This window comes from Mya arenaria, chromosome 2, assembly GCF_026914265.1.
Source record: "Mya arenaria isolate MELC-2E11 chromosome 2, ASM2691426v1".
NCBI classification, from domain to species: domain Eukaryota; kingdom Metazoa; phylum Mollusca; class Bivalvia; order Myida; family Myidae; genus Mya; species Mya arenaria.
In genome coordinates this window covers 3578947-3593721 of record NC_069123.1, presented here as the reverse complement: position 1 = coordinate 3593721, position 14775 = coordinate 3578947, and the positions used below count along the sequence as shown (strand labels likewise).

The following is a 14775-nucleotide window of genomic DNA, read 5'->3' as shown; positions in this document are numbered from 1 at the left end:
TTGAAGTGTATTACCCATAGACCACGGATCCGCTAATGGAAGATACACTTGTGATCTGCTGTATTTCAAAACGATTTGAGGCAACCATTTAGGTGTGCTGGTTTCACATACCATCAAATATTTCAAATTTAAATGTTTACAACGATGTCATTTATCACATTGTTAACTTGAACAAAGCTCTGAAGAATTGGTCAATAGTATGCCATAATTAAAGTGACACTCTTATTCAAAATCAATACATACACATGTATAACAAGCATCAATTTTGACTGATAACCCTTCAACTACTTACTAAATAATGCTTTTATGGAAAATATTAATTACTGATAACAAGATTGTAACCGTGTATTCAATAGTAGAAAGCGCAAAAATATTAAATGATTGGTGAGTGCTAAAAGATTTACTGTGGTCTATCATAGTCTTATAAGGTAGAAATACCGTGTTTTCTGCACCTATCTTTCAAAATAGACTCGGTTCCTTTCATAAGAACCATTTTTTTTCTATATTTATTCATCGTTTTTGGAATGTTAAAACAATATTATTAATTGTGGTAAATTTTATTTGGGAGTACGGGTGCATCTTTAATTCGTCTCCGGAAAAAGTGCACTAGTTTACATTTTAACATTATTTTTGTTTACTTATATATTGAAGTTAAAACAAATAAAGATATAGTTATTTCTAGTATCTAAAATTAGCATGATTCTACTGTTTAAAATTCAAACTGGTTTTGGATTATAATGAATGGAATATATTCCAATGTATTCCTATTTTAATCCGCACCGTAAACATTGTTTTATAATGACTGAGCCCATTTGTAAACATGAATACATTGTTTAAATCTTATTGTCGACTCCTTAAGCTATTGTTCCATTTGAATATTTTATGTCAGAAAGTGCGTTATACATGTATATGTTCAAGCATATTTGTTGGCCTATGACAATCAAGAATTAACCCTATTTACTGCAGCTCCATATTATATAGAATTGAATTTTAAGAAGCATTTGTTCGATTGAAGTTTAACACTATTTATTATTCATTTCACGTTTTATATAAAAAAAATAATTTGTAACACATGTTCAGAATTGCAATAGCTAAACTTTTTAAACATCCTGTTTTGTAATGGCGATTAATTTCCAATACCAGCTTTATGAACAATTCCTATTCAAACCTCCTGTTTAAATACCGCATTTTGAGGCGTCTAATACAATTACAATAGCATACAATATTATAATAGCAAAACTAATTTACCTGAGATAATCCAAGCCCAACCAAAGCCAATTTTAATATTTCCGAAAACTTCATTCTGACATTTTTTGCCCCAACCATACTTTGGGACGATTCTCTCAAAACTGTCGTGCGTATAGCTTTTCGCTTTACGGGTGTGGTTTTTGAAATTCAATCGGGTAGCGTTTTATATAAACATCACGATCTTCTAACTATATAGGTTGTGCATTGGTTGTGTTAAAAAGGACAGGCTTGTAAAACTGGGTGTAAAATGTCTTTCCAACAATGGCCCAAACTGTAATTAAATACTGCACTGTGTTTATGTTGGGGTAATTTCAAAGCTTTAAGAACGCTTGAGGAAAAACCTTGTAATGGACAACATTTAAAGTCAGTGGAGTGGGCAATACGTTTGACCATGTTTTGACCATTATGCATTCGGTTTAAATATGGTTGAATTGTACAATATTTAGTCCCTCAGTATGATGGGTAGGCGCTTTAAAGATGTTAAAGGATTAAATAAAACAAAACAACCTTGCTGGACGTTGTTAAAAGTTCTTTAAGCTTTGAACAACTTCTAAAAAAGTTTGAAAGTAGATTACTAATATACGATAGTTTGCTTTAGAAAAAACAAACATTTGTCTCCGAAAACATATTTCAATGTACTCTGGCTTAAAACAGTACGTTTTAATGGCTTATCGGCATATATTTATATATTTAACAGATAATAACCTATATATTATACGGAGTTTGCCATCTTATATAAGATATATAATATGCAATGAATTTAAAGCTGCACTCTCACAGATTAAGCGTTTTGACGGTTTTTTTTTATTTGTCTTGGAACGAGTCCATTTATATGAAAATACATGGAAACAAGTGATATAAGACTGCTGATAAAAAATCAGATCGCAGATTTTCATAGTTTAGTTCTCAAATTGATGTTTTCGACGGAAATATGAAAATCTGCGATCTGATCTTTTGTCAGCAGTCTTATATAAAATGTTTGCAGATATTTACGCAAAAATTTGCTCTTTCCATAACAAAAAAAGTTGCCAAAACAGTAAATCTGTGAGAGTGCAGCTTTAAAATTCAGCATGATTACAAATACTACTAAAATAACCTTTATGTTAAAATATAACAAAAAAATATATCATGTGGCAAAGAAACGAACACATATCATATATACGGAACGTAAAGTTATTATGTCAATAACAATTATAAAAAAAACCATTGCATTGAGAGCGCTAAGTCTGTCTTTTCACTATTGGCATTTTTATGAAATGAAATTCAATCTGCCTTCGCGGTATTTATATACCCGGCTAAAAATATCACTTTTACGATTGGCAATTATTAAATACTTCTTTTAAATAGTATGACTAATAGCGCTGATCCTTACAATGCTACAAAAGAAAAGGTTTAAAACTAGTTTTAAATGCGTTACATTGCATATAAAGTTGCTATTTTTATATACGGATATTTTTTAGCGTATCCTTTTATATACAATTTTGATCAGCTCATAAGGCAGAAAATTTGCCAATGGTAATGAACATAATGTATCATATCTTAACACTGCTAGTTCAACCCAGGATAATACTTGTTGAGGCAGAATAATGGTATAACCTTACAATAGGCATATGCATTGAACGGGACCTACTATTGTAGCTTGTGATTGTACTGTTTAGATGGTTAATATTTTGGAAAAAAACCTGCAGCTGATAACATATGTTACAAAAGGTGTCGATAATTGTGTCTGAAAAGATGTTATTTAACTATGAAGCCTGGTTTGATGAAATATAAACAAAAACAGACGAAAAAACAGAGCAGTCCATATTGGCAGAAATGTGCAGGTATCAATCAACTAATAGTATTACCTAACCCGAGGTTACCTAGTCTGGAGTCCCTTCCCCTTACACTATCGTATGGAATATCAGTAAGCAGGAAACCAGACTAGAGGTTGCCGAGTGGTTACGATTGATTCTGGTATTCGGCAATTGTTAGAACTCGGCCATCTTCGTAAAGCTCGGGAAGTGATCTTGTCACTGCTTTTGTTGTTGTTGCTGTTATTGTTGGTTTTTGTTGGCGTTTTTTGTTGCTGTGGTTGTTGTTGTTGTTGTGGTTGTTATTACTGCTGATGATGATGATGTTGTTGTTGTTGTTCATGTTGTCTGTGTTGCTGTTGATGATGATGGGTGTTCATGTTGTTATTGTGTTTGCCGTTGATGTTGCCTTTATAGTTCAAACATCTATAAAAAACAGTATTGAAATTATAATTCATTTTCACAGAAGCCTACGCCCCATTACGCTTTTGTTGTTGTTGTTGTTGTTGTTTGTGCTTTTCTTGTTCTTGGCGTTGTTGTTTTCTGTATAGTTCAAATATCTAAAAACAGTATCAAAATTAAAAGTTTGATTTTCCCAGAAGGCTACGCCTTATATCGCCAAGTACAGTATAAACTTACGTAATGACAGTCTTTTCATGGCTCTCGATAAAATAACATTTAAAAATAAATTAAAATATTTTACCATCCAGTCTAGAAATTTCGACAGCCATTGAAGTGTATATTTTATTACTAAACAAAATTTCTGTCTAAATTTACATCACGTAGCGAATGTCGATTATTTTACAATATCATGTTAAAGCTTTGAATATATTTCGTCCTAAAATGCATGTATTATTTAAATTTATAGAAACCATGCTTTATTCATATTTCATCCGCGGGAAATAAAACAGGGAGTTGCGTTTTAAGTTTTAAAAGAAATGTGATACGTGGTCTGAACTAAAGGTCTTAAAGATGCACACTTATTCCAAAATAAGATTTACTACAATAAAAACAGTTCTTTTAATATACCAAAAATGATGAATAAATGTCGAAATCCATGTTTTTTTATGAAGGATAACGAGTTTAGTTTGAAAGAAAGGTGCAAACAACACTGTATTTCTACCTTATGAGACTATAGTAGATCGCAGTAAATCTTTTAGCACTCACCAATCATTTAATATTTTGGCGTATTCAGCTATTTAATGCACGGTTACACTCTTGTTAATCAGTTTTCAATATTTTCCATGAATGCATTACTAAGTAAGTAGTTAAATGTTTATTACTCAAAATATATGTTTGTTATACACGTGAATGTATTGTTTTTGAATAAGAGTGTTTCTTTAAAAATATTAAGTAACAATTAAATATATTTACTTTTTTATCAGTCTTCAGGTAATAATGTTTTACACGCATTTCAAAGAAAACATTGCATAATGTGTATTTCTCAGAAGACCGTTTGTATGATTCACTAATATAATAAACCGTTGATTTTTAGAATAAAAAAACATTTAAGGTGCGTAAGACATTAATTGAACTCTTATTTTTTTATATGCGATATTTTATCAACATCATTCAATATTGTCGAATGACAGTGAGGCGTAACGTCAGTGTTCAAGCGCACTAACATGTTTGGATCACATACTGAATTTATTAAATTATTATTCTTGAAATATCAATTATTAATAGAGTAAATACGCTATGTCATTATATGATCATGCTACTCTCATGTGTGTGTGGGGGGGGGCGTGCGGGGGGGGGGGGGGCGAGGGCGCGTGCGTCCGTGCGTGCGTGATTCTACTTTTTGTAATTGTTCAAATTGAGATTTGTGAATTATGAAAAAGGGTGAACACTCAAAATCGTTTCAATAATTGAGGACAATTAGGCGTATTCAAGTTTTTTTTAAAATACAATCGAACACCGTTGGCTCGAACTCACAGGGGCCAGCGAAAATACCTCGAGCATCGAAAAATTAGAGCCAAACGGGATCTTTACCTTCAGTTAAAAAAACCGGTCTTATACATCCTGTTCGAGCCAACGAGGAGTTCGAGCCAAGCGAGTTCGAGCCAACGGGGTTCGACTGAATAATATTTATTTACGCATTTGTTTTGTTTTTGCAGTAAAATATTGATAACAAATGCATTAATTAATTCCTCAGTGTATGTTTTCCATTGAAATGGTTCACTTTATGAATACAGGAGCGTATATAAAATAATCAAGTACATGTACATGAAAGCATAATACAAGTATCAAAAATCTGTAAGGTAATATCTCCGGTATGCAAACGATGAAACCAAGTCTTTGAAGCGTTTATTTTCGCTACTTAATACGAAGACAGGGAGTCATCTTGACACCGCATCTGCGATATTTATGTCTGATGTTTATCACCGTTGATTCTATGGTATCTGCTTAGTGAAGCGATATAAAGAATTCATATCGTACATTGCGAAATGACCACCACTTTAAGATGTTTACCTATTATACATTTGTTGTTATATACATGAAGTTGGTGACACTTCGCTATTTAAACACTTTCAATGTCACACTTTTCAAAAATAGCGATCAAATAAGATAAAATATTAATACATTTTATACTTTTAAATTACGTCCTAGCGGTGTATAATTCGCTATTGGCGCTGGGCGTTATTGTTGTTGTTGTTTTTTGTTTTTTTGTTGCTGTACCATTTTCTTTATTTTACTTGAAAGGCTTTTTGAAAGAGATTTTTCAAGATTTATTTTCAATACATGTATGCATTCAGAAATGTATACTTGTACACTATAGTAAATGTAAATGTGTTTTGATTTCTTTTTTCAAATAAAAAATCAAATTAATACTAGCAGCAGCAGCAGCGGCGCCGCCAACAGAAGTAATATTACTGATAGAAATAAAATTCTAAGCGTAAACCCTTTTTATGACTTACATGTGCTTGTAATTTTTTATGATAATAAAGTTAAATACCCGCAGATATGATAGGATGAAACTATACATGTATGTTATCGTAATTCAGGTATTTTATTGTCTGCAACTTGATCACTTGGAATGTCCACACCTTGAAACTGTGTCTTGTGATATCATTTCATTCGTTGGCTGTGTCAGGTGATCTGCTTTTATTCGTTGGAGCAAGCATTAGGGGAAGAAAAGAGAATAAGGCCGTCCCTTATAAAATGTGGGGTTTTTAGCGGTTACCCAACCGACTTGGACTCAAACGAAATTCTGACCGTCTGCGATATCAATTATTTCCGTATACTTTCCTAAGAAAGACGTTAGTAGCTAAAACCATTCGGAACTCCTCGGCCATTTTCCATCGAAAACAAACTCGGATGTATGCCGGTACATAAGTAGAAGTAGTTCGTAAATTTTTGAATAATAGTAATAATTAATTGTAGTGTTTTAACATGTATGTTGTATATCTAAGTTTAAACTAATTGCCAATGAAGTGATTTATTGCATAAATAATTAAGATTCCCAATAGTAAAGACATAAAGTTTCACTTCTAAATTGAAATTACTACGCGATCTTCTTGCAGCGCATTTAAAATGTACTTTAAAAGATTTCTGACAATGTAAACCGCCCATATACATCCAAAATTGTTTTCGATGGAAAATAGCCGAGATGTTCCGAATGCAGCCAAAACATGTATAATACTGGTAAAAGAAATACTAGCATTGAAAAAAATCCCTACCTTCCTACGCACTCCAAAAAAAATGGGTAGGGTAACCATAAACAAACAAGTTTTAAATCGTGGCCAAAGGGACATCATCTCGCACATTGGTGTAATATGTCCTTAATTGGTGTAACATGTCAAAAATTGGTGTTACATGTCCTAAATGGGTTACTCGTATACAATCACGGTTTATCTAAGTGCAATACATCATATACATACATTTATATACAGTCAAAATTGGCGATGTCGAAATCGTTGGGACCGGGGGAAAACGTCGAGATAACGAACATTCGATATAACCGAAATACATAACAAGTATACCCTAACCAAAACAAAGCGAGTTTCGACTGTGGCTTCTGATTACACAAAGAAAAAATCAGTACGCTGTTTTCAAATGTTAATTTACATAGTGATTAATACTTTTTAGAGTTAACCAGGAATCATTTTCGTTTAGGCCACATTTTGATTGGATTTACTCCTTTACATTAAAATATTCAGCACGTGTTAAAGCTGCACCTTCTCAGATTGGCCGTTTTGGCACTTTTTATGTTTTGTTTTTGAAAAGGCCAGTTTTTGCGTGAATGTCTGGAAACCAGTGATATAAGACGCCTGACACCAGATTAGATCGGACTTTTCATATTTACGTTCGAAAGTTAATGTTTTATATCTAAAAGCGTTACTTGTGCTTTAAGAATAATGAATTTTTCGGCATAAAACATCATTTTCTGACCGTAAATAAGAAAACTGCGATGTGATCTTTTGCCAGTAGTCTTTTTTAACCGGTGTTCAAACATTCACGCAAAAAATTAAGGTTTATTCCAATTAAAAAAATAAAAATAAAAAAAAATGTCAAAACGGCCAATCTGTGAGAGTGCAGCTTTAATATACCTTGAGTATACCCTTGATAATGAAACATTAAACTGATATGTATCGCCCGAATAATTATAATATTTATCTTTGCGCATAAAAGTTGATAGCATATTTGCATATTTGCATATGATATTCTGGCGTTTGAAATGAGTTATTAGTTATACTTTTGATAGCTAATGGTTAATGGGATATACAATGTACGCCCTCAGTGGCTTCCTACCATGCGAGAGCGAATCTCGAGTGTGATGTGAAACCAATGAGAGTGTGAATCCCATTCAGACCACCTCGGCTATTTTCCATCTCAAACAACCTCGGAAGTATGCCTGTCCAACGGTAGAAGTAGTTCGTAAACTTTTAAATAATAGTATTAATTAATTGTAACATTTTAACGTGTAATTTGTATCACTAAGTTTAAATTGATTGCCGGTGAAGTATATTATTGCATAAATAATAAAAATTGCACAAGAGAAAAGCCATTAATTTTAACTGCTAAATTGAAATTACTACGCGATCTACGTGCAGTGTAGATAAACGTAAAGATTTCTGACATTGTGAACCGTCCATATACATCCAAAGTTGTTTTCGATGGAAACTGGCCGAGGTGTTCCGAATGGTTTAAATGCATATCTTAACGATTAAGCTTGGTACTTATTGTTGAAGGCCGAAAGTCGATTTCATTGGATGGAAATGTTGATTATAATAATTTCTGATCATATTTATACACCTTAAAGCCTGGCTCGGTAGTCAAAAACATTTTTTTTGTGTATTTAAATAAAAGTGAAAGTTGAACGTTGATATCTCGAATGAAATCTAAAGTAATTGGTTTGTTCATTCATGTCTGAAAAAAATGCATTTCAACATTTTAATTTTAACAGCCTTGACTACACTGAACCGCCAATATTTTGTGAACACGAATTACAGGAAAATGTCACCTTTCAAGCTCCTATATTAAAGGGATAATACACCAGTCAATTGTAACCACGGCCCCCAAAGTCCGGGGGTATACCGGAGATAGCCGGGGAAATGGGCCGTGTTTTTACCTTCCTGGTGGCGCCGCAGTGCCGGATGAATGCAGTGGTTTGCCTTCGCGCCAAAAATTGCGGGGAATGGTCTTTACCTATGGTCAATGGGGTGCGGGGGCATTAGGCGGGGATTAAACTAGCAGTTCGTCCCCGCAGGGCGTTGATTTTACTCGGGTTTGGCTGGACCGATAGTCAATGTCCCCGCTATTCCCGGACCTGGAGGAGCCGTGGTTGCAATTGACTGGTGCATATGCTTGTGATGCAGATGTTGCAAGAATCAGCAGCAATATTCCATATCGGTTTGTTCGAAAATAAATATTTGTATTCACCGTCAGATCTGCTCTACATGATATGGAGCTTCGATCAATGGGGTAAAACCTTGATTGACATTGGCCAAAAATATGTGTGATACATGTACATCAAATGGGAGTTTGGTGGTTGTAATTTGGTAAATGGATGGGGGGGGGGGGGGGGGTTGTGGTCAGAGCGCTTCTAAACGACTAAATGAAAATCTGTCCAGCGATTCCTTTCGCCAAAGTATGAGTCTCAAAATAAAAAATTATAGCTGCTATTCCCGAACATAATGCATATAAAGGTGATATTATTTAAACGTTGAATTGGGCAAATTAAAGTTTGCTTGGTCTTACGGTTCGCAAACTTGGTAGGGATATTGGTCTTGACCAGCAGATGACCCTATTGATTTTAAAGTCAGTACGTCAGATATCACAAGTTGTGGAAACCATGAACACAATAAGCTAGTCCGATTGATTACTAGTCTAAGAGTAGGTTTCATCATACGGTCCGCAAACTTGGTAGGGAGATTGTTCCTGACCAGCAGATGACCCTTTCTGATTTTAAGGTCAAGCGTGATGACCTCTAACACAGAAAGCTTGTGCAATTGAGAACTACAGTATGCTTGATCCTACGGTCATGAAACTTGGTGGAGAGGTTTGTCATTTCCACCAGATTACGCCTATTGATTTTAAGGTAAATTGACTAGAAGTCATTGTCACGGTGACCTTGAACGCAAAAAGCTAGTCTAATTGATAAGAAGACAATGCTAGGCATATGGCCCTGAAACTTAGTAGGGCGGTTGATCATGACCTGCAGATAACCTCTATTGATTTTGAGTTCAGCATATCAATATTCGGGAACACAGTGACCTGGGTCATGAACATTTTGCAAACTATTATTGTGCTCTAAAAATCTAAGTTCATACGCACCAATATATAACAACCTGTAGAGTCTTAGTGCCAAGGAGACGTTTAACAATGTTTTACTGGTTAAAACTGTCATTTTTATACGCACTTTTTAAATAACAAAGCTTTTTCCAATCATCACCAAATTTTGTCAGAATGTGTTTAGGCATGATATCTTGAACAAGAGCGACAACCAGTCATATTGCCCCAGTCACACAGGAGTTATCACTCTTTAATTAATGAAACTACCTAATATTGGTATTGTCCGATCAATAACTTAAGTAGCCTTAGGTCAATCACCACCAAGTTTAGTCCGAATGTGTTTGGGTATGATACATATTTGATAATCAGACATATCGCTTTAGTCACGCAAGAGTTGTCGCCCTTTAATTAAATAAATTACCTCAAATCGGTCTTTTCGGATCAATAACTTTTAAACCATTGTCCAATCATCGCCAAATTTGGTCAGAATGTATATGGGCATAATATCTCGGACAAAGTCTGTCATATAGCACTAGTCATTCAAGAGGTATTGCCCTTTCATTATTGACATTATCCCAAATCAGTCTTGTCCGATCAATAACTTAAGAAGCCTTTGTCCACTCTTCACCAAATGTTTGTTTTTTCGTATCTTGTGTTTGTTCTCGGATTGTTCGTCGTTGATTATTTCCCTTCCTTCCCTGCTCGGCACCTTCATAAAGGGCACATAACAACAATCGAAAGTGCCTACTCATTGTTAAAAATCCTTTATTCATGTATATATTTCACCACACAACTGCCTATCAGGTCGCCTGCCCAGGCGCCAATAACTTTACCCGCAAAAAGTCCAAAATGCCCACCGATCGGGCAACTCAATGTGTGTCCAATCAAATGTCACATACCAAATCTACCAACATCCACCGAAACCGCTTCTCATACACATTCAGACATCCTCTGGATGCAAAATGTTGATGCGTTGTGCATAAGCAGATAGTTCTAGCAGAATAATTTACAAGAGTAATATGTTTTGCTTCCTTCAATGTGTTCGTCCTTTAACTCCATGTATATGTTTCTCAGGCAATCGTTCATAACTTTTGAACTTGCTCTTCCCGTTAATGTTTACTGTATCTGGCTACCCTGGTATGTGCTGGGGGTTATCCTCTCCTTCAATAAATTATGTTACTTTCCACTAACATGTTCTTTTATGTGTGCTATTTGTTGGTCATACCGAGTCGGTGCTTTGTACCATACATCCACACGGTTTGCAGTATACTGGGTCAATTAATGTTTTTTTCTCAAAATCTTTCCAGAAACTTAGGGTAATAATGTCCCACCCCTTTCTATCGTTTGTTAGTATATGATCTCTGATCACCCTTGCTACTTACTGAGGTTGTGTGATTATGTGGTTAAATCCCAGCCATATGAATTTCCGAATGGGTGCTGTTGTCCATAATTTTAGCCTCAATACTCCATGTCTAAGGTGCTAATTATTTCATTTTTTGCTTTTTCTGTCTATGTCCGAGATTATTTATTTTCTTATAATATTTCTATATATTCTTGCAACATGTTTGTTTTACAATCTGCCTTGTATCAGTTCTAGAAACTCATTCCCTTGAACTTCATTGCGATAAGTATTGCTGCTGCTGGACTGTTGATTAATTGCATATATTGAATGTTAGTTGTAACTTTCCCTTCCCTAGCGCGGTACGAGGCTGTCTCGAAAATGCTGTCTGCTTTTCTGTCTCACTTCCATTGAGCAATAATATATATGTGTAATACTTTTTTAGTTCTGGTGCTTTCCTCTTTCAATAATGAACTGCTTTATTCCGCTTTCTTCTTTTTTTGCGATACTATTTCTAGAACTTAGCGTGAGATTTAGCCATGACCCCTGCAAATAAGATAATAATGCGTTTTGATATATATCTTCATTATTAATGTCATTAAAAAAGGAAATCCAGATATCAAAAAATAAAGGACCGTTTACAGGCCTGCCATTGATAGTGGTATGTGTAGGAGACATACTGACTGAAGCACTGAACCTGTGACTGTATTTTGCTCGTGTTTTATATGTCAATATTATTGACACACATAATGTTCAATATATTATAACTGTGTAGTTCCTCGTGTCATTTAAAGTGGCGGAAATTGCATAAATATACCTGCGACAGTAAATCGGATTGCACAATGATCTCAACTTTGATTATGACTAATTCAAACTAATGGTGTTTGCAATGTTGTTGGAAAAGCTGATGGTGATTCGAATGTGTCTCCTCACAGAATAAACACTTGTTGAAAAACCTATTTTGTTTTTTCGTGGTTATATTCTGAGGGATGATTGGCATATGTATTACTCCACACAACATGAGGACAAAACTCTCCACCTATCATCTCAATCCTGAAATAAATGCTTCTTTCAATAAAACCAGCAATGGGATGATTTTGCCGCACAGTTGCCAACTTAAATCATTGAAGATAGCGAGAGATTTCTTGTACATGTAGTTGCTTATTTTCATAACCAAATAAAGTTTTGTATGAGAACAAATTCCATTCCAAAAGGTTTTTGACCAACTTTACTAAAATGTCACAAGATGATGTTGTCTCGGCCGTGGTTAGTCCAAATTACAAGAGTTGTGAAGAAATTCGGTATCCATGTCTCTGCGAGGCAAGTGCTACTGACAGGTTGTCAATTTGTTTTATGGAAGAGACTATGGAGACTGTTTACGTTGGTGTATCTAGCTAGGTCTAGAAAACCGTAAAGGACGGAGCACACTCCTCCGCCGTTTACATGCACATTTGCCCGGCTTCTCAGCGAAAGTCTTTTGACAACGCAGAACTGATCACACAAAATACCACAGCTATTTTTTTAAGAATTGACAGTATCATGTTAATTACAGCATCGGTGACTTTTATACTTGCATTTTACTTTTATGTTGTGAGCAAGTTAATGGTAAATTTGTAACAGCAATACAAAAACTTTGTCTGTTAACATGTGATACTGCATTTATTTTATTTCAAGTAAAGATTGAGAAATTTAAATAAAAGGTCAATACTTTGGAACTGCATCTGCCCGACTGAGTTACGAATGAAGTTTGAAGATTGCTCTAAGGTTAAGAAACGGTTCTGATCAGTTTATACGAGCAAGTAAAATCGAGCAAGTGAAATAAAATGCGTTTTTTTTTCCTTTTTTAGTAAAATCAGGTAAAGCAAAAGCAAACCATTGTCTCGTACATAATTATCATTTAAAATAAAAATCAAGAACAATTGTAACATTTTTCTACTCTAAGTTTTATTTAACAAAGTTGAATGACAAGTTTATGTCACTGATGTACAATACATGGGGTTTAAGATTGGCAAAAAATTGGCGGGTGGCTCGGCCTGTAGGCTTTTGGGCGTACAATTTTGTGTCTAAGTTTATTTCCCGTGTCATAAATACATGATATTTAAGACCAATGAAAATGTGGATTATCTCCGGTCTAAAACTAGGTCACTAGGTCAAATTAATGGTCATCAAATCTTCAAAAACTCCGAATGACCTTATTTAGGAGAATTGCAGTTCATACATGCAGGAACCATTACAAGTCTTTTCTATCAATTGTTGTCCAGAAGTTTCTGGAATAAGGACTTTAAAGCACATACATAAATAAATCTTATTCAGAGGACGAGTGCAGTGAATAAGAACAGTATGTTTGATATTTTAACATTTTTTTTTTATAATTGCTATTTTTATCCCCCGTTAACGAAATGTTTCGGGAAGGGGTTATTGTTTCGGCGTTGTCCTTGCGATCGCCCGTCCGTCACTTTATTCTATCTGGAAGCATATATTGGTGGGGATTGGTCAAATGATGTAAAAACTTGGTCAGAATGTTGCCCTTGATAAACTCTCGACTGCTTGTAAAAATGGGTCACATTGGGTAAAGCACCAGGTCACTAAGTCAGATCTTAGAAAAACCTACAAATTCGATCTATTTTATTTGATCCAAAATTCATCAACCTTAATCAAAATGTTTCTCTTGATTAACTCTTGGGCAAATTTGGACAGAATGACACCCTTGATGAAATTTCGCCGCATTTTAAAAATGGCGCTAGAACTACATGTAGGTCACTAGGCCAAATCTCGAGATCACTCTAGAGACAATATATCTGGTTCAATATTTATGAAACTTGATCAGAATGTTCTCCATGACAAAATCATTCACTAGATAGGAAATCGGTCAGATGGGGTCAGAAAGTAGGAGGAAGGTCAAATCCAAAAATCATGTCCGGAACCAAATAATGGTATTGATTGGTCATACTTTGTTCCAAACTGTGATCAGAATATTCACCTTGATGTTATATAGGTAGACTTTAAAATGGGTCACATTGGGTCAAAACCTAGGCCATTAGGTCAAATATAAATATATCCTCTCCAATTTTCATAAAACTATAAATAGTTTTCCTTTCAGTTGCCATGGCAACCAATGGAACCCACTTTTTAGGAATCTGGAAGGGACCAATAAAAATTATTGATGTTAAGTCGATGAAAATTATCCCAGTGGTTTAGGAGGTGTCATTTGAAGGAAAATGTTGACGACAAGACTGTTGGTCCTGCTTTCAAGTGCAGGTCGTAACTTTGTCATTTACGCTGGAATTTGGAAATAATTTGGCATTAGTAACCACCATAAGATGACGACAGTACTCTCCCCACACTTTGGTCCCTAGCATTAAGCAGGGGTGCCAAAGAAAATTTGCAATTTAAGAGGAAAACAGTATGAAATAAGAGGATTCCCATCACACTATATAGATAAATATATACATACAAATCATTTTTGTAAGTATCAGATAGAAGGCAACAATTTCAATTTTGAAGTTTTGTGGCCAAAAAAGAGGAAATCAGCTTAAAAGAGGAAAATTGGCATCCTTGACTAAGGTCACTGCGCACCTCTGAATATAATCAGCTATACAGCAGTTTGTTTCCAGCAAAAACTTGTCAAAAGGGCAAGCAGGGGTAGACCTCACTTCTGTG

The 14775-nt window shown here is 34.8% G+C and overlaps 1 protein-coding gene across 2 annotated transcripts in view; it reads right to left on the bottom strand.

The window, feature by feature from the left end:
- LOC128241762 (uncharacterized) overlaps positions 1-1388 on the bottom strand; it is a 98803-nt gene extending 97415 nt beyond the window's left edge. For both annotated transcript variants that reach the window (XM_052958842.1, XM_052958852.1), the window contains exon 1: positions 1249-1388. In XM_052958842.1, coding sequence (XP_052814802.1) covers positions 1249-1326 — 78 coding nt within the window. In that variant the 5' untranslated portion in view covers positions 1327-1388. The remainder of the gene's footprint in view (positions 1-1248) is intronic.
- Positions 1389-14775: the final 13387 nt, after the last annotated feature.